Below are 20,861 nucleotides of genomic sequence, written 5' to 3' on the forward strand. Positions count from 1 at the left end.
GAAGAACACTGAATAAGACCTCGGGAATACTTTCGGAAGCAGGACCAAAATGCAGAATGATGCATGAAATGCAATGCAAATGATCTTTATTTTGGTTTTCCAGGAACTTTTAAGACATTAATTGTAAACATTAGTAAAAAACATCATAAAACATAACAATATTCTTTCATTAATCATGGAAAAGCATACAAAAGGATTCAGAGATCCAAAATTACAAAACAAAGGAAAAAGCTAAAAACTAGAAGGGAACACTTCTGACGAAGATCCAACTCCTCTCTGCAGCTTCCTACGGAGCTTCTCCAATTCATCTTCATAAAAGGCTTTCAAATGAGCATTCTCGATCAGCAGCTTATCAGCAACTTCTTTCCATGCAACTGAATCTTCTTGTGGTCTCTTTCGCTTTTCACCATGTTGTTGAAGCAACTCTTCTTGATGACGAATCTGATCTTCCTTTTCCATCAACCAACCATCTTGGATATCAAGCATTTCATCTTTTTCTTTCAAGTGTATCTTCAACTCTTTGTTCTCAAACTCCAAAGCATCTCTTTCCGCTCTCAACTTAGCCACGAGCTCTAGATGTTCTTCACTACTTTCAACAGGAGTAGTGAGAGACAATGGTGGAGCAATGGGTAGAGAAGGCTCTTCGAGTAAATAAGGCATCTGAAAAGTATGAGCTCTAGCTTGAACCCAATCAGTGTAGTCTTTGAGAGCAACACATTGTTTCGTTCCCAAATGTCTCTTCCTATCAACATGGTGCCAAGCACGCACAAACCGATTTCTCATATCCGAATTTCCATCTTGATTAAGATAGAAGATTCCTGACACAAGGATGCTAGCAGGTCGCTCCTTCATGGGGTAACAAAATTGACGTCTTGCAAGAATGGGGTTGTAGGTAATTCCTCCTTGTATACCAAGAAGAGGTACATTAGGGAATTCTCCACAACTATCAATAATCTCACCAATGTCATAAGCAGGATTGTACCAATGGATATTCCCATTAGTAAGAGGCATGATTTTCTGAGACCATGAGAGACCATCAGGATTGTTCAGGAAACTCTTAGCTTGAGGTAAGTGAGAAATAAACCACTTATAGAGCAAAGGAGTGCAACAATTGATAAGTCCACCTTTCTTATCATTCCTATGGTGAATGGAATGATAAGTATCCCCAAGCAAAGTAGGCACAGGATTCCCAATCATGAAAATCCGAATAGTATTAACATCGACAAAATGGTCAATGTTGGGAAAGAGTATCAAACCATAGATGAGCAAGGCCAGAAATGTCTCAAAAGCAATCATACTTCCTTTACTAGCCAACATAGAAGCCTTTCCAATCAAGAACTTAGAAGTCAACCCCCAAATTCCTCCTTTTTGGTCATGTTTGCTTTTACATCTGATATTTTTAAATGAAGGAGTTCTGCTATCTCATCAACCTGAGGCTCTTTCTCCAAACCACTAAACGGTATGTCATCCGTAATCGGTAAACCAATCCAATAAGAATACTCCTCCAAAGTGGGCATAAGCTGATAATCAGGAAAGGTGAAACAATGATAAACCGGGTCATAAAACTGCACAAGAGTCTCAAGAATCCCTTTTTCCACTTTAGTCTTCAAAATAGAAATCAATTTCCCATAACGACTTTTGAAGTTGTCAAGATTAGGAACCAAAGTTGCTAGCTCTTTCAATTCCTTTGCACTTGAATTTCTGAAAGTGTACTTCTTGATGCTTCTCTTTTGATTCATGGTACCTGTTATGTTTACAAAAAATGTCTCTAAGTTCCTTGAAAACCATTTGTGAATGTTATTTTTTATGAATGCATGAATGCATGGTTTATGCACCAATCACAATCAAGAGCACACAAGATCACATCAAATCACACAAAATCATACAGTCCAGGTTCAAAGGTTCGACGTCACGAGCATGGAGCCATGGGTCTACCCATCCCACAAGGAGTGATCTAGGGAAGTTTGTACCTGCCAATCGGGTTCTACAAAGGTTCCCAGAGTTTTCAATCTTCTATCGGATATTACCGGCACGCACAATTGCTCATGGGCGCCAATAATATGCCTAAAAAGACCTCGTCTGAGCGTAGTATCGCATGACAACAAGCTCAAATTGGTACTTGATCTTGTTTCTGCACTACATCCTAAAAAGGCTTAGATTGGTTAAAAAGGGTTCTAGGCCATTCAGCTTCTACGGACACTCACTATTGAAAGTAATAGCGTTATCACGATGGTTCGTAACAACCTCTACTACCTTCCATGAGGCCTCCACTGATTGGGGTTCCACCATATGACGCTCATGGTAAGGATTGCTCCTGACATGCGACTATTGGTCTTACCACCTCCTATCTCAAGTTACTCACCAAAGTTCGGGTTAGAACTTTATCTCATCACAGAGGAACCATCGAGCACCAAAAAAGAAAAAAAAAAGAAGATAAACAAACAAAGCACACAACAATATATACAGGTAAAAACACACAGATAAACAAAAATAGGCTTAACACACTTAAAACTGGGTCCCCAGTGAAGTCGCCATTTTTCTGTAGCGGGGAAAATCTGATATCGAAGCCATGGGATTGACTCGAATCAATATTCCGTTTGAAATCGCCACCGCGCTTTATTTTTTCAAAGGAAAAGGGAAAAGAACGTAAAACCCAAAGTTTTGTTTTTAAAACAAGAAAGAGATCTCAGGTACGGGTGTTGATTATATGAGGGGAAGGTTTAAAGCACCCCTCATATCTGTGGTACTCCACAGGAACCTTTTTGAAAATCTGTGTCGTGTGTGCTAAAAAAGGGCTTGTTTTATTTTTAAAATAAGCTCGGCAAAGCGTTAAGCTTTGGGCCTACATACCTCCTCGGTGCAATGGAGAAGTCAGAGCTAATGTAGTTCCGCTTTTGGGAAAAACGTTTTAAAAACGAATAAACACTTTGGTGTCGTTAGAGAGAAATACTCAGCCATTGATTTTGAGCATGAGAACAAACAAGTTCTTTGCATCACAAATGAAAGAAGGGCTCCAACTCGGATAAAATCAACGAGTATGCCACTAGCTCTCTCACGCGGAAAAGATCTCGTTATTATCAATCAATTTCAAAATCGTGGGGTATAACCACTCGTTTCGACAGTTAACGGTGTCTAAACTTTTGAAGAAAAGCCACTAAGGGCGAAAGATATTTTTAAGAAAAAGGTTTTGAAAAGATTTGCAAACATAAGAATATTTTTGGAAAAAGGGAGAAGATTTTGAAAATTTAAGAATGGGAGGAGATGAAGAGGCTAACCTAATGCATAAAATAAAAGCTAAGGAAAGAAACGGTCTAACCGAATAAGAAGCCAACACTTGACATTAAGAGCCAAGGTAATTTTCCCATCCTTTGGATTTATCAATACCAACACATTAACACTTGGGGATCCAGATGAACTTATTATCTTAGCACCATTTTTTCATTAAGCACATTAAGATTCTGACAAAAATTGGGCAGAGTAACGGCTGTTTTTGGGTAAAATCCTTATCTCAATGCCTTGGAATTAACCATCAAGGGCTTTCAAGGAAATACCTGCACACATAAACATACAACAGAACAATGCCAGACAGACAGAACAATCACAGGATAGTAATAGAATGAGTCCAAAGGTACTAGGTCCATAAGTCCGAATCTCCAAATTGCTAGGGATAGTAACTGATAGTCCAAAGAGAACCTTATGTATTTTTTAGATTTTGGTTATTTATTAGTGTTTTAGCAAGAAAAATAGAGTATGGTCCAAGTGGACAAAAGAAAAAATGACGGAAAGTAAATATGATGAAATGATAAAATAAAGCGATAAAGCGAGAAATATAAAGAGCGGTAATATAAAGAGCGGTAATATAAAGAACGATATAGTAAAGGTGCGGAAATTAAAGTTAGTTGTTAAATGTTAAAGATAACCATCTTGAAGCTTGTCAAGTATGTTATCAAAGTTAGTAGGAGATCGATGGTGAGTGAATGATGTACTCGGATTTAAATTCAATGGGGTTTATCAGAAGCTTGATAAAATCATAGCGACTACACGATAAAAACCTCCACAAGTCTTAAATCAACCGCATACAATTCTCTTCCATATTTGATCTTTTTTATTCGGGACACGAAATATTGCGCTATGTTAAGCAGATCGCCAAGTGATTTATATAGAAATCACCCTACAACGAGGCCGGTCAAAACTTTATGTGCTAATGCATGCGAGAAGAACGATATGTAGATCGCCTTCCGAAAGCAATACCGCACGAAAAGAAAATAGGTGAGTGATCTAGTCTTTACCAAGAATCCATAAGAATTCTCAAGGCATTAAGACTTTCATCGACCAAAATAAAAAGAAGTAAAAGATGGAACCACATTAAAAGCTCCTTTCATCCATAATTTCAATCACTTAATATTGCGGATTTGGATTCTCATCCTATCAACGCCCTAAGTCCATTGAAATTAGAGAGAAATTAGGCCTCTAACTTGTGATTCAAAGAAAATATCAAAAGAATGGAGTAGAAGATGAGTTAGAACCAAAAACAAGTCAAAAACCACAAAAATAAGCATTCTGCCCAGATGTAAATCGATTTGCACAGAGTGTAAATCGATTTGCATAACTCTGTTTTTAAAATCTGCGCAGTTTTCAGTTATGTAAATCGATTTGCACAAGATGTAAATCGATTTGCACAACACAGTTTTCAAAAAAACAGCAAATAAAGAGAAGAAAACTTGTTTAAACATAAAACCAAACACCTTGTGATCTTGGATCAATTTGTGCACGAAAATGTATCAATTAAGCAAGCAAATCTCATCAATGTAGCACCAAAGGTGCATCAAGCATAAACAACAATGGATCACATCTTGAATTATGGATTGGATCTAGAATTTTACCAAATCTTTCACAAACTTTGAATCTTCTTCAAGAACACACAACCACAAGCCTTGATCTATCACAATTGATGAAGAAAAGTAGTGTTTATGTTGAGGTTTAGCTCTAAATTAGTGAGGTTCAAGATGTGACTCACTAATTTGTGTGGAAGAAAAAGAGCTTTGAGTGATGGGTTTGGAAGAGGTGAGGAGAGAATTTGCAATAAGTTTCTTGGCTATCAAAGCTTGAAAAATGAAGAGGGGAGTGCCTCAATTTATAGCACTTAGGCTTGGGAAATTTTGTGGCTTGGAGTTAGGATTGGAAAATAGAATTAGGCTTGGAAAAGTGATTTGGAGCCAAAAATGAAATCCAATGGTCTTGATGCAATCACATGAGGGTACATGATTAGATGATGTAGGAAATCAAATGTAAGAACCAAGTCATGCTTCCCATGCTTGCAAATGATGTCAACACTTCAAAAAGCTGAAATTTGCCTTCATTTTTCCAAATTCGTGCTGGTGCAATCGATTTGCACATTATGCAAATCTATTTACATGGCTGAAAAAAGGCAAAATCTGGGGCAAAAACAGTTATGCAAATCGATTGCTGTCTTATGCAAATCGATTTGCACTGATGGCAGAAGCAAATCTGGTGCAGAAACAGTTGTGTAAATCGATTTACACCTTATGCAAATCGATTTGCACAGTGAAAATGTTGAAAAATGCTCCTTTGATGGGTATTTTGACTTGGTACCTACAAAACACAAACATACAAGAGCACAAGGCAATATTTTTGGTATTTTGGTTAGTAAAACAATATACACAAACTAAAACATGGGTGCTCGATGATTCCTTTGCAGATGAATTGAGCACAACATTGCAAGCAGAGATCTAGGTTTAAATTTCTTGATTGATGATTGGTATGCAAATGATGTGTGATCTTAGGGTCAAAAATTGGGGTATGACAGCATCGAATGCCAGATGCTTCGCCACTGTAAGACTTCGACTGGCTTTTGCCTTTCTTCTTGTCGAACTTACCATCCTTTCGTAAGAGTTTTCCTTTAACGGCCAAACCTTCGCCAACAGTCGAAGGTTTATGCTCCTTTCGTTCATTCAAGTCCTTAGAGTACAAGGCTGATTGAACTTCTTCAAACGTCAGGGACTCCCTTCCATACAAGAGAGTTTCTTTGAAGTGAGCATGTGATCGAGGCAAAGAACACAATAGTAACAGCGCTTGATCTTCATCATCGATCTTCACATCAATATTTTCAAGATCAAGAATCAGCTTGTTGAACATATCCAACTGCTCAGCCAATACTTTGTCTTCAATCATCTTGAATGAATACAAAGCTTGCTTCAGGTAGAGTCGATTTACCAGCGATTTGGTCATATACAAACTTTCAAGTTTCACCCATAACCCTGATGCCGTCGTCTCCTTTGATACCTGCCGGAGAACCTTATCACCAAGGCTCAACAAAATTGCGCTGTGTGCTTTCTCGATCATATTCTTCTTCTCCGCTGCCGTCAATTCTGCATTCATGGCTGCCTCTCCCGTCAACGCTTCCAAACACCCCTGCTGAACCAGTAGGGCTTTCATCTTCAAGCGCCACAGACCGAAATCATTCACTCCGGTGAACTTTTCAATCTCATACTTTGTTGAAGGCATCTTCTCCACGCTCACCGCACCAATTTGTTGTGAAAAACGATACCAATAACAAAGTATAATAGGGAATTATGGAAGAGAATAAGAACACAAGAATTGGTTATAACTGCTATTCTTTTACTTTCTCTTAAAACAAGATTACAAGTTTACAAGAATAACAAATAACCTCTCTCACCCTAAATTAGGATTTGCAGCTTAGCAATGATGAGAGACTAGTATGCTATTTATAATAAAACCTAACATACTAACTAATGGGCTTTTTCAGCAAGGCCCATTACACAAGCCAACTTAATACACAAGCTAACTTAACAAATTAGGGTTTAAACATTAAACCTAATTTAACATGCTAACAACACTAGCATCTTCGACATCTGCATGCTAGACCCATCTTCGACTACAGCATGCACACTTCGACACCAGCATGTGAACAACCTTCGACTTCATGCTTAACTCTGTCGAACTGTCAAACCAAGAAGCTACCATTCGACCATACTAGAGTTCGATCCAATATCTCACAATATTTGAAAGAAATTATTAAGGAAATGGCTGAAAATAATAAGCGAATGACTGAAAATAATTTGCAATTTCAACAACATATGCAATCTATGTTTCCAGTTAAAAAAGTCCAAGGTGAACAAATAATCTCAAGTGTCCATCAAATTCAAGAGAATGTGATGTTTCATGATGATGTACAACCTGTTGCATCATTAGAGTTAACACGATGTGATACCAGCCTTGATGAAATTTCAGGCGAGCCCATTAAAACAGTGTTTGTTTCATATGATGAACTAATAGTAAGAAACAAACATTCAAGTGAATGCATGAAAGAGATTATGCCACAAAATTTCTTGAAATCTGATTTGGATGAATTATATACTTCTCTCGAAGTAGGTAACTCTCTTGAAATTTTTGCTTGTGAATGTGGTGTTTGTAATGTTTGTCTTGAGATCAGTGCAGCCATTTTAGGTGAAGATAGTTTGATGCCGACAACCACTTGTGCAGAAATTCTAGCAAATTCAACAACTCTTGAATTTGACAAAAAGAATGTGGATTTTTGTCATAAGCAACCATTGTCCATAGCAGAATTTTTTTTGGTGGAAACTCTAATTAAGCCAAACAACATGGTGTTATCTTTCACCATTTGTGCATCTCTTCCACCTATTTTATCTGACTCACAAGCTAAATGTGGATTTTCTATTTTTCATACTTTTGTTATTGCAGGTTTACCATATGTGCAGACTATTCCTCCTAAGCCACCAGATTTTTTACTAATATCCAAGTTCACTAGCTATTTACTTTTTCCTATTTCATGTGTTCGTAGTGCAGAAAGGCCTCCACCAAAACCACCAGACATGAAAGCTACATTCCACCTTAACCCCTCGGGTGTATTCTTTCCTTTCTCTCACTCTTATTTTATATTTATGTTCTTTCATTGAGGACAATGTATGTCTTAAGTGTGGGGGAGGGAATCATTTATTTTCTTTGCTTTTGTTTGTCGTTTTGTTTTATTTTTAGTTATTTCAAAAAAAAAAAACTTCTTTGAAATTTTTAGGCTATAGATTAATATGAGGTTAGTTGTGAAGACTTGGGAAAAATTCACAAGATCGGTATCGTTTTAACACCGTAAGTCTCCTGCATATGGAAATTGATTTGAATTTTTTATTATGTTTTAGCCTTAAATTCTCATTCTCTGACAGCTCTTGAGTAGTTTATTTCAGCAGTCGGCACCATCTCTCACACACTTTACGCAGGGAAGCCGATGAATATAAGTGAGTGTTCCGAAAAAAAAAAGGAATGCACCTTCTAAGTTTGGTGACCCTCACCCGGTCACTTAACCCAATGGTTGTAGAACCTACAAAAAAATTTCAAGTCCCGTTGTTAGTTGGTTCAAATGTTTCTGGTGTTGAACTTGGTAGGGAGGATTACGGTCCGATCCCCCGCAACTACAATTAGGAAATAAAAGGGGTATACCACTTAGGTACCAGAACCCCATGCAAAAAAAAAAAGAGATCAGAGTCGCTAACCGGTAGCCTTACTATGAGTGTATGGAGATAAAGGGCTTAATGTGATTGCGCCAGAATGAAAAAGAGTAAAAAGGAGGATGAGTAAGTTAGACTTTGGCATAATAACATGACTCAAAGTGGTTTGTATGTTCAGGAGGCTTATGACCGCACAATTGCGGAATTGTGTTCCTACGATATCTTTAGTGTGAAAGATTAGTACCTATTGATGCAACCTTAACCGCAGAAGAGTTTGTAGTCTGGAATGAGTAACAGATGTTGTGTGTTTCTTGAGTTTGATTTAATTTTGCTCGGAATGCAAAAGTTCAAGTGTGGGGGAATTTGATCAGTGCATTTTGATGCACATTCCTCTATGTTTTTTACTTAGGCATTTCCATGGTTTGTTTTGTTTATTTTTATATTTTATGATGTTTTTATAATTTAGTTTATTTGTGTCTTTATTTGATTTTCGCACTTTATTTTCAGCATTAGCAGTCTGCACTAAAATGATCATAAGTGGAGCTCCAGGAATCCGATTGAGGCGTTCTAATAATCGCCGGAAAGCTAAGAGAAAGAGCTACAACTTTTATGTTGGAGTCAAAGTCAGATTCGGAGCGCATATTTTCCAGAATTTTCGTTTGAAGCTGCAGCATTAGTTTTATTATTTAATTTTGGATCATTAGTTTATGGGCTTGGGTTATGTTTTTGACCCTGTTTGAGTTAGTAGAGAAGAAAACCTTATTTTGTTTTATAAGGGTTGGCAGCCGCTAGAATACTAGAGACCTTTTTTGCCACAAATTTTACTTTTGGTTTCATGATTAGAATGAAGAACTAATTCCCGAAGGCAAATCCTGCTGCTTATGGGTTCCATTGCTTTGAGGTTATTCTAATACTAATTTAAATTTGATTTCTGTTCAATCCCTTTCTATGAAATCATTTGCTTAATTTGATTACAATTGTTTGCTTAATTCGATTGTTGTTCATAGGATAGAATTGATTAAATTCGATTGTATGCATGTTCCTAAATTTAATTGCGTGCTATCGTTTGCTTAATTCGTTAACTCGTCATATTATTAACCGTTTGCTTAATTCGGTAAACAGGAACATAACTCATATGATTTTGATAAGCGCTTGTCTGATTAATCTCATAATCGAATAGGATCGAAGCCGTTTAGGGATTGATGTTATTATAACCGATGATAAGTCGGAACCTGAATCAGTAGGATTAGCCGTTTAGCTTAATTTGATAATCACTTATTTTACTCTGTTTTATAAATTGATTCTAAAACCATAAACCCCCATTTTTATTTATATTAGTTAATAACAAAACAAGAATCCTTGTGAGAACGATACTCAAGTTGTCGTTACCGCTAAACTACCATTTTACAAAATACTCGTTTTTGACCCGTGTGCGACAGCGGATCAGTACCACATGCATTAGAGTCGAGGTGTTGATCGCATTGCACACATATTTGCATTGTGAATTGATTGTTGTTGTTGTTGTTTAGAATAATTTATACATTGATGATTATTATAAATGATGCTGCCTTGCTAACGTTTACACCGTTAACATGTTTTGAGCGCATTCTTACCCTTGTTTATTGTGGTTTTATGTATTCTCTTGGAGTATAGATAATCAGGTAGAGGAGTAGCTTCTATTTGAGCTGAACAATGGCGTTGAGGCCTATTCACTTATTTAATGTTTTCTGTGTCATTTAGTTTCGTTGAAGCTCTGATCTGTAATACTAGGACGAGATACTTGTTAGTGTTTTGTGTTTGAGTTATTTAATTATATGAAGTACTGTATTTTACTAAGACAATTAAAGTATGACTAAATCTTTGAATTTTGTTGTTATTTTCTTATCATGTTGTTGTTAAAGATGTATGTTGAGTATGTGTAACACCAATGTTGAGCTTAGGGTGTTACGGTAAGCCTTGCAGGCATCAATGTCTCTCCCTTCAAAACTCCAATACACTTCTCTTTAGTTAAAAGTGCTTGCATCTTAATTTTTCACAACCTAAAATCGTTGTCTCCAGAAAATTTTGTGATCTCCTATTTAGCCATGGTGCTCACCTGTAAACAATATCCATTTGCCCGCGGTGGGCGCCACTTGTTGTGAAAATGAAAAGGTTAAATTCAAATCAAGTACTTTAATATGTGAGGCAAAGAACAGTAGCAACCAAAATAAATGGCATTCAACAATAATAATCAATAAGCATAAAGTATAACAAAATAAGACGAGAAAAGATGAAAGGTTTTTTTTACCTAGTTCGATTAAAAGATCTACGTCTGGGGGAGAGAGAAGCTCTCTAATTCACTCTCAAATTTATATTTTCTACCCAAGTGTTTCCCAACCTCTCCAACTCTCAATGTATGAATCACTCATTTATGCAATTTTCATATATATTTTCTTTTTCTCAACGATGTTTTAAGACATACTATTAGAGGTCTCTGAGTGCAAGTTGGTAAAAAATGTAAGGAATTTTCCAATTTCCACCCTAGACTAATTCTTAAAAAGAGTTATTTTTTAGGTAATTTAAATGGTCAGACTGGTTAAGGAGATGGTTGATTTAAACTTATTTTTATTTTTAAAATAAAATGAATGAGTGATTATATGTGAGAATGGGTGTTGAGCTAAATAGCAAAATATTATGAAATAAATATGTAATTTTAATTTAAATTATAAAAATTTGAGAAAATATTAGTTCAACTAACAAAAATCAATATTATTAAATAGAACGCTTTCATCAAAATTCAATTATTGACACTGTGATTTTATATATATAATTCATAATAACTATTATCAGTTTATCTACGGACAAATAAAAGATGTTGCGAGTTAAATTATTTTTTTTTTATAAATTCTAAGCACCGTAAGTTTTGGTTTATTATCAATATTTTTAGAGAAAATTAATTAAATTTTTTAAAAATAAATTATTATATAAAAATGATATGGTATTTGATAATTGAATGAATAATGAGTAAGTAAACTTTAGACATATCCGATTAATAAGATAATAAATAATTTATAGTTTATGATTGGTGGCTGGTGACTAATAACTTATAATTTATAGTTGATAACTGATGACTTATAGCAGATAAGGTAATTGAACGGTTTGATAAAATTAGCCGTTCAATTAGTTGATAAATTAAAATAATCTGAAAATAATGTTTTAAAAACCGAACCGAACCGGCAAGTCGGACCGTTCAGACCGAGAACCGGAGGAGTCACTGGTCTTGTCTGATTGCTGAACGAAGTATGCTATTGAACCAGTGACAACCGGCCAAAACCAGTCAAAAGTGGAAAAAACCAGTGAACCGAGAGTTTTAGAAAACCGATGGTTCAAATGCATGTTTTTTTTTCCGCACAAAATGACGTCGTTTTCATGATTTTTTTTTTAAAAATATAATTAAAATATAATTAAACTTTATTCAAACCTTATTTGGAACAACTTTTTCCCTATTTGTAATTAGACCTGATTTAAAATTTTATTTAAATTTATATTTATTTTATTTTATTGTGAGTGATTATTTTATTTTAAAATTTTGTAGGTGTTGTGATATTTTTTAGAGACTAAGTCATCCGGTTCGACTGATTTAATAAATATATAGTACTGCAGTTGAGATCAGTTTATTCTGATTTAGTCATGCGGTTCGATCAGTGATTCAGTGGTTCAACCAATAAATCAGTGACCCAATATCCTTACCGGTTTGATGACCGGTCCGACTTTTAAAACACTATCTAAACCAGTGTTTTAAAAACCGGACCGGTCATCGAACCGGTGAGGGTACTGGGTCACTGGTTTATCGGTCGAATCACTGGGTCACTGGTCGAACCGCACGACCAAACCGGATTAAACCGGATAACTCGATTGAATAGACCTGTCATTATATAGGTATAAAACCGGTCGAACCGGATGATTCAGTCTCTAAAAAAATATAACTAGCTTTTAAATTTTTTAAAAATATCATATCATAAATTCACAATTTCATAACTTAAATTCAAATTTTAAACAAAGGTATCACACATAATAAAATAGTAAAAAATTACAAAGTCTAATTGCAAACAAAGTCTAATTATAACATAATCTAAACAAAGTCTAATTACAACATAATCTAATTGAATAGTTTATAACAAAATAACTCCAATATGTACCAAATTTAATTCAAAATAGGATCCTCCTAAAAAGAAAATCAAATAGAATTCAATATGTTTATGCTATTTAAGAAAATTTATTAGCAAAGATAACAAATAGACAATAAAGTTTTTAATTTGTCACTAACGAAAAAAACTATGTGAGAATGCTATTTAAGTAATACACTACTAAATATATTAAAAAAAAAAGTTTAAAAGAAATGTTAAAAAAAAAGTTTAAAAAAAATTTTAAAAAAAAATTAAAAAAAAAGTTTAAAAAAAAAACAAAAAAAAGTAATTGAACCGCCGGTTTTCCGGTTTTTCCGGTTTTCCCGGTTTGATGGCATACCCGATCTGACTATTGAACCAGACCGGTTACCTGGCCGGTTCCCGGTTCGACCGGTCCGACCGGCCGGTCCGGTCCGGTTCTTAAAACACTGATCTAAACGATATTTAATATATAATTATTTTATTTTAAATTAAATTAAATTATAAATAATTTTAGTGAATTTTATTTAAAATAATAAGGGCAAAAAAAATAATAAATAAAAGTTATAAGTTAAAACGCTATTTGAAATAACGTTTTGAAAATAAGCTATATGCTCGTGATAAAAAAAATGTTACCAAACAAATCTTTCATTATCACATGAGCTTATAAATGATAAGTTATATAACTATATAAAATAAAATAAAAATGAAGAGAAAGATTGGAATTGAATATTGGAATAAAATATATTGGAATTGAATTTTGTTTTAACTAAAATAAAATAAAATATATTGGAATTGAAGATTACAATCCAAAGTTTACTAAATAAAATAAAAATAAGTTATATAACTATATTATTTTAACTATAACCATGAAGAGAAAGATTGGAATTGAATATTGGAATAAAATATATATTCCCTCCGAGTAATATTCTCTTCCCTACAATTTATTCCATTTCCCTCAACCATTCCCTACCATCCTTTTTCACCTTCATTCTCAATGTAGCCTCACAAAAATCAACAATGCCTTCTCTTTGACATTATCATCACACCCTCCCTTTTTCAACATTAGGGACAGGAAGGATGGGGTTTGGGAACCCAACATGTCAACAACATGTCAAACTCCCCTTCCTACTCCCATCTCTCCTTCCCTTTCTCCTCCTCCTCAACCATTTCCATGTCGCCGCCGTCACCACCACCGTCACCAACATCCACCTTGCTATCATCCTAAAACCCGTCACCTTTCAAGAAGCACCGTCCTTTCGCAACGGCGACGCGTGTAACCGCGAGAGAATCCACATTGCCATGACCCTTGACTCGAACTATCTACGAGGCACAATGGGAGCTATTCTCTCCATTTTGCAACACTCGACGTGTCCTGAAAACGTTGAGTTTCATTTTCTTTGGGCGAGGTTCGAACCTGAAATATTTTACACCATTAAATCCACATTTCCTTATCTCAAGTTCAAGATTTACCGGTTTGAATCGAGTAGGGTACGTGGAAAAATCTCGAAATCGATTCGTCAAGCGTTAGACCAGCCTCTAAACTACGCAAGGATATATCTTTCGGATATTATCCCGGGCAATGTAAAGCGGGTCCTATACCTTGACTCTGATCTTGTCGTTGTTGATGACATTGCGAAACTTTGGGAGGTTGACTTGGGTGGCAAGGTAGTGGCTGCACCTGAGTATTGTCATGCGAATTTCACAAGATATTTCACCGACATGTTTTGGGCGGACCCGGAACTTCCACGCGCGTTTCTCGGTCGGAAACCTTGTTATTTCAACACGGGTGTTATGGTCGTGGATGTTGAAAAATGGAGAGAAGGAAGGTATACACAAAAGGTGGAAGAGTGGATGCGGGTGCAGAAGAAAAAGAGGATTTATCATTTGGGTTCGTTGCCTCCTTTTCTTCTTGTTTTGGCGGGCGAGATAAAAGGCGTCGATCATAGATGGAACCAACATGGTTTAGGAGGAGATAACATTGAAGGTAAATGTAGGAGTCTTCATCCTGGACCTGTTAGTTTGCTTCATTGGAGCGGGAAAGGCAAACCTTGGTTGAGACTGGATTCCCGGAACCCTTGTACCGTTGATCATCTTTGGGCACCTTATGATCTCTATCGCCCAACCTCGCATTTTTATGAAGGATGAAAACGATAGTAGAAAGTTTGAACACTCTGTAGCAAATATAGAGCCGTTGAATCCAAGACAAAGAAACTTTGAACTTAGATCAAACAGTCTTGCAGTTGCTAAAAGTCTGTAGCCAGGATTGACGGACGATATTGTCGGGGGAGGAAGAGGAAGATACTCTTCTGTTCTTCAGATATGATGATGCCTACAATTGTCATTATGTCTAAACAGCCAGATAGGTTTTGTAGATGTTCTTAGTTCAATTGCATTGCCAATGTTAGAATACAAAAAATTGTTGTTTTTATCAATGATGCAATATTAACACTATAAACCATGAAAAAGATTACATTTCATCTTTGGGAGATTGTTGATCAAACTCAGTAATGTCAATATTTCTGCTAGGTTACATATGATAAAAATGAAAAACTTATAAAGAACGTATAAGCATTTTCTTCATTTGACATTAAGAAAAAATTGCAACAACGATATCTAGATCCCGTAGTAGATGCAAAAGAACCTGGAATTTCCCCGAGTAATTCTTTCATCCTTGGTGTTGACGACTGTGATATATCAAACACTTGATGAAATTCCGCATCTCATTTGCTCTTTAGTATACAATTGAAATTCATGAGAAATTCAAGAGCCAGCTAGCCTTGAAAACAGTTGATCACCGAGTTGGTAGCTAGTCTGTTTTCTGGAGCCATCCGAGCTGCAAGAAAAAGAAAAGGCAAATCTTGATAACCAGAACTCCAAATTCGCTTGCACTTTTTCGTACAAAGTAACACTTTTCAACTATTGATAACTAAGAATATTTTACTTTATCTATTGCTCGTTAGAGGGATTAAATATTTAGAAATCGTGAGTACCTTCCATGCATACATTCCGAAGAAAGCTATTATATCTGCTGACCAAACAACAGGAAAGGACTTCCAAAAGAATGGGATTCCAACATTGAGCAATGGGACTAGTAGAAAAAGATAGTTGAGAGCTTCTTTCTCATTCTTTGAGCAATCTCGAGCTCGTAACGAAGGAATTGCTACAAACATATAAATGAATAGCATTCATCATATGACTTATTTTATTACACTAACTAAACAATCGTAGCAATCAAGACACGTATAACATCTCGCAAGAAGCTACTACTATTAATCACATCGATTTCAAAAGCACAAACAATATTTACTGAAAATTCAAAGTCTCGCCCATTGGTTAGAGATAATGTCTATAAATAGAGGTTAAAAAGTCTAGACAATCTTCATATTTCTGTAAGGTCGTGAAATTTAAGTACTGATCAATCAAGCAAGCACTTGTTCATTCATGCAACTATCAAAACTAAGATAGAAATCGACAGGTACGAACTTACTGAACATCCAAATGGACCACATTCCCATCAATCTCCAAATATCAGGTTGATCTGAAGGGAAAATGAGATTAAAAGACAAAGCTCCACCTAACAACATTGATACATAAGCTTGAACCTCAAAAACAGTATACAAGGTAGTTCCAGGAACTGCAGGGTTTTTCGAGGCCGTAGAAGCCCTTGGTGCAAAGGTTGCAGCTGTCTTCTGAGCAACCTATAAAGTTCAAAAACAAACATTTAGGTCTCTAGACAAAGTGCTCATAACCACTAAAAACTCACATACACAACCGTAAGTATCAGGTTCAAACACCCGTGATAATGTTCAATCTAGCAATGTCGGCTTTTGTCAGTTGAACTAGGATTTGCAGACCAAAAACTAACATTTAAAAAAACACAATTTTTCTTAATCTTTCTAATACCTTCCTTAACTCTTAAGCAACATACAACAACAAAAACCTTTCTCAAGCAAACTACTCAATTTCAAGTAGAGTAACAATTTTTGAAAAATGGGCATACTTAAAATATGATTTAAATTGAAAATTGAAAATTAAAAAAAAAAATTAAAGACTTAGAAACATACCCTTTTAAGCTCTTTGTCAATTGGAGTAGAAAAACTATTGGAAGTGGTTCCATCATTGGTGTTGGGTTCAACCACTTTAATCTCTTCTGCAAACTCTTCATTGGAAGTGGCACATGCAATGGGATAAGGTGAGCGTTTAGTGGTTATGATGAACCTTGGAAGGTTGGTGTTGTTGGTTGGAACCGGAGAGAGTGAAGGGTAGGGTACCCTACAGAGGTAATGGTTTGCAGAATGGATTAAAGTGTTCATGTTTTTTTGTTTGGGAGAGGGTTTGGAAATTAAGGTGGCATCGGAAAGTTGATGGTGGAAGATAAGGAATGTGAGGTGGAGTGAGTAGGAACGCCGCAATGATGTGTCGGAATGATGGCTTTGGAAACTACCTTAACTTCTTAATGGTTGGGATTTTATGTTTTTTTTATTGATTGAGTTTATAGGTATTTATTTTTGAGTTGAATATGTTTTTTTTAATAAATTTTTAAAATTTATTTTTGATATCTATAAAAAGGAAAAACATATTTTGGTTACTATAAAATTATTATGCAAATTTTAATCTCGGTGAATTTTTAAATGATTATTTTTCAGACATGTTTATAACGTTATAAAAAATTTCCTTAAAAAAATATAAAATTTGATTTCTAAGTCAAAATTTCCATTACTTTAATCAATACATCTTTTAAATTTTAAAAGATTCATATTTAATTCTTCTCATTTTAAAAATTTTAAAATTTAATAAATAAATATTTTAAAAATTATTTTAAAATTTAAAAGTTAAATAATAATAAATAATTTTAAAAATTTTAAAAAATAATAGAGACTAAAACTAGCCTACATAAAATTTTATAGTGACCAAAATATATTATTTTTTAATAAGAATTAAAAATAAAATTTAAAATATTTATAAAAACAACATATTTAATCTGGAGAAAATGGGTGATGCACTGACAGTGTAAAATATTTTTACACTGTCAATCAATCACCACCCATGTATTCAATTAAATCATTTTTTTATTTAAAAAAATTTAATGACATGACACATTTATGATTTTCTATTGGATGACAGTGTAAAACTATTTTACACTGTCAGTACAGTACCTTTTAACTCTTTAATCTGTTGTATTCTAAGGAATGATTTGTAGATATTCAAAGTATGTCTCGTTGTATTTGCTTTAAAAATAACAACAATCGAACTATTTATTTAAGAGAGTTACTACTACATGATAGTGTTTTCTTTGAGAAGAATTTACATATTGGGAGTTTAACATCAGCCAATATAAATATTAATTTAATTATATTAATATATAACATTTAAAAAAGATAAAATTTAGTAAGGTGAGAAATATTTGCGTGTTATTTTGAAGTTAAACAACATAAATATTAATTTAATTTTTAAAATTTATAATTATACGGGTCTAATGAGTTATTTGTGGTCCATACAAACTTGCCTTAATAAATAGCGAACTTTTTAGCGCCGGAATTTTTTTGACATTATCATTAGTTAACAAGTCAAATTTATAAATTGAGAGTTCTAACAATTAGATTCATCCTTTTAAAATTTTGTGGTATCTAAAAAAATAATTCACATTTTTCATATTTATAAAAATATTTAAAATATATTTTCAATTATGAAATTGCATGAAAGATCTAAAAGATTCACAACATGTTTTTGAAAATATTTGTTTAAGACTATATACTGGTTTAATGAGTTATTCGTGATCATATGAACTAGTCTTAATTAGCCTTAATAGATAGCGATTTTTTTAGAATCGGAGCTTTTTTGACATTATCATTAGCCAACAAGTCAAGTTTACAAATTGAGAGTTTAACAATTAGATTGATCCATTTAAATTTTTGTGGTATCTATTTAAAAAAATAATTCACATTTTCCATATTTATAAAGATAATTAAAATCTATTTTCAATTGTGAAATTGCATGAAAGAGTTAAAAGGTTCACAATATGTTTTTGAAAACATTTTTTTAAGATTATATAATTTTGATGACGCAACTGTTGTTTTGGTAAATTAATATAAGACTCAAAATTTTGAATGAAGTATAATTATATTATATTATAGAAGATTTTAAGTTTATCCTTTTTAAAATAATTTTTAATATTTTTATAATTGAATTATAGAAAGTATTGAATGAATTATATTTATATTATAGAACAGTCTTCGCCCAAAGGAGGGATTCGGCGATCTTCAACAGAATGAGTGTTTGATTCCTTCACCAATGGACGGGCAATCAGAGCCAGGATACTCGAGAAAGTCGATAGGGTTTCCAAAACTGCATCACTCTTGGTTAAGTGTATTGGCTGCCTTATAAGTCAGAGTTGCACTTTATCATCCATATGACTTGCATTGAGTTATGGGGAAAGCAAGTACGTCAACAACAAGCAGAGTAAACAAAAAAGCCCAAAAATTCCAGGGCTTACCACAGATGGTCATTCTCTCTTCCTGAGAACGGGCATCTATCAGCAATCAGACGTCAATAAGGCGCCGAGGCGTTTCTTTTCGACTTTCTCCTAAGTATCCCAAATTGTTGATAAACTTCATCATCTGGGTCTCCTGGTACCGAGCCTTATTAGAGAGATCCTCTTTGTTATAAACGTAACAATAGTTCTCCGGCAGAAAGTGACGTCTCTCAGTCCAATACTCGAGAAACAACTAAGCACATATGCCTTCTAACCACAAATAATTCATAATTGGGTAGTATTCAACCAAGATATGTATAAATGATATCCTTGATAACCATTTTACAATTTTTTATTATAAAATTGCATGAAAAAGTTGAAAGGTATTTCACAACATGGTTTCGAGAACTTTTTTTAAGACTATATAGTTTCGACGACTCGAAACTATTGTTTGGGTGGATTAATATAAGATTAGAAAATATTGAATGAATTGTATTTATATTATAGAACATTTTAATTTTATTTTTTAAAATAATTTTTAATATTTTATAATTCTATTTGTAGGAATAAAATATTTAAATTTTCTAAATTTTGAAGACGAAAAATTTTCAAAAGGTAATAATATAACAAGAGTTTAATTTATATGCACTGACAGTGTAAAATTATTTTACACTATTATCCAATAGAAAACTAACAAAGTGTCTTGTCATTAAAAGAATTTTTAATTTAAAGTGGGATTTATTCTGATACAAGGTTGTGATTGGTTGACAGTGTAAAATAACTTTACACTGTAAGTGTATGAATCTTTTTCTCATATAACAAATATTTTATAAATAGTAAATTAGTTAGAAATATATAATTTTTTCTACATGATGTTAGTAAAATAGTAGATAAGTTGAGTTTGTGAATGGTATAAAAACATGAATAAAATAAATTCATAATTTATGAAAAAAGCTTTTTGTATCTTTACATGTGACGTGACATACACGCGGATTATTAAAAGCAGACTGTGAGACTTGGTGTATTAAAAGCGAAAATATATGGAAAACGTCGACAGCAGGGTTCGAACCTGCGCGGGCGAAGCCCAACAGATTTCAAGTCTGTCTCCTTAACCACTCGGACATATCGACAACTGATGATATCTTTTCATTCTTACCGATATTATTATAACTGTTCTTTTTATTTTATCCTAATGTTGATTTGGTTTCCATTCTAAGCTAAATATTGCTTCTTTAATAAATAACAGGTGTTGAAATTTGGCAAATGGCTAGGTATCATCGATTTTTATTTGGAACAAAACAAAGGGTATTAATTATTATAGCTCTAGAGTGAATCAATTTACTATTTTTAATAGAAACATCAAACATGTATGCCAACGATCCTCTTTCGTATTTTATATATTATATATTGAAAATGTTGACTAGTTATAAAATGTAATGCTCAGTTTCATTTCTCTTTTTATCAAGCCATATGTTGAGAAAGTGATTACATATTTTTAGGCTACTTCACTTTAACTTTAAATTGTCACATAAGCGCAGTGGCGGAGACAGAAATTTTAGGGAATCTGGGGAAAAAATTTTACACTGTTATAAAACTAACTAAAACAATAGAGAGATCAAAGAGAGATAGAGAAGAAAGAGAGCAATATTATCTTATCTTATTTCAAGTGTGCTTAAATTGTAATATGAGTCTCTATTTATAGGACTCAAGGGAGATAGAAAATTACACATATTAAACACA

The 20,861-nt window shown here is 33.9% G+C and overlaps 2 protein-coding genes and 1 non-coding gene across 3 annotated transcripts; 1 reads left to right on the forward strand and 2 right to left on the reverse strand.

Annotated features, from left to right (window-relative positions):
- Positions 1 to 13,647: 13,647 nt before the first annotated feature.
- Positions 13,648 to 15,126, forward strand: LOC131610187 (probable galacturonosyltransferase-like 4). The gene has a single exon (XM_058882071.1). The coding sequence runs from the start codon at positions 13,727 to 13,729 to the stop codon at positions 14,792 to 14,794; it is 1,068 nt and encodes a 355-aa protein (XP_058738054.1). The 5' UTR covers positions 13,648 to 13,726; the 3' UTR covers positions 14,795 to 15,126.
- Positions 15,101 to 17,115, reverse strand: LOC131610188 (protein RESISTANCE TO PHYTOPHTHORA 1, chloroplastic). Its single transcript, XM_058882072.1, has 4 exons — positions 16,714 to 17,115; positions 16,137 to 16,347; positions 15,640 to 15,809; positions 15,101 to 15,482 (listed from the first exon to the last, which is right to left on the reverse strand). The coding sequence occupies exons 1-4, from the start codon at positions 16,960 to 16,962 to the stop codon at positions 15,456 to 15,458; spliced, it is 657 nt and encodes a 218-aa protein (XP_058738055.1). The 5' UTR covers positions 16,963 to 17,115; the 3' UTR covers positions 15,101 to 15,455.
- A 3,054-nt stretch (positions 17,116 to 20,169) lies between these two features.
- Positions 20,170 to 20,251, reverse strand: TRNAS-UGA (transfer RNA serine (anticodon UGA)). The gene has a single exon. It is a non-coding gene; the product is annotated as a tRNA-Ser (tRNA).
- Between the last annotated feature and the right edge of the window lie 610 nt (positions 20,252 to 20,861).

Source organism: Vicia villosa, linkage group LG6, assembly GCF_029867415.1.
Source record: "Vicia villosa cultivar HV-30 ecotype Madison, WI linkage group LG6, Vvil1.0, whole genome shotgun sequence".
Taxonomy (NCBI): Eukaryota; Viridiplantae; Streptophyta; class Magnoliopsida; order Fabales; family Fabaceae; genus Vicia; species Vicia villosa.

Excerpts from the sequence above, each read along its gene's own strand:
- LOC131610187 (XM_058882071.1), top strand. The coding sequence starts at position 13,727 with ATGGGGTTTGGGAACCCAACATGTCAACAACATGTCAAACTCCCCTTC.
- LOC131610188 (XM_058882072.1), bottom strand. The coding sequence starts at position 16,962 with ATGAACACTTTAATCCATTCTGCAAACCATTACCTCTGTAGGGTACCC. Across the intron at positions 15,810-16,136 it reads GTGGTCCATTTGGATGTTCA|CAATTCCTTCGTTACGAGCT; the intron begins GTAAGTTCGTAC and ends ATATGTTTGTAG. Across the intron at positions 15,483-15,639 it reads TCGGAATGTATGCATGGAAG|CTCGGATGGCTCCAGAAAAC; the intron begins GTACTCACGATT and ends TTTTTCTTGCAG.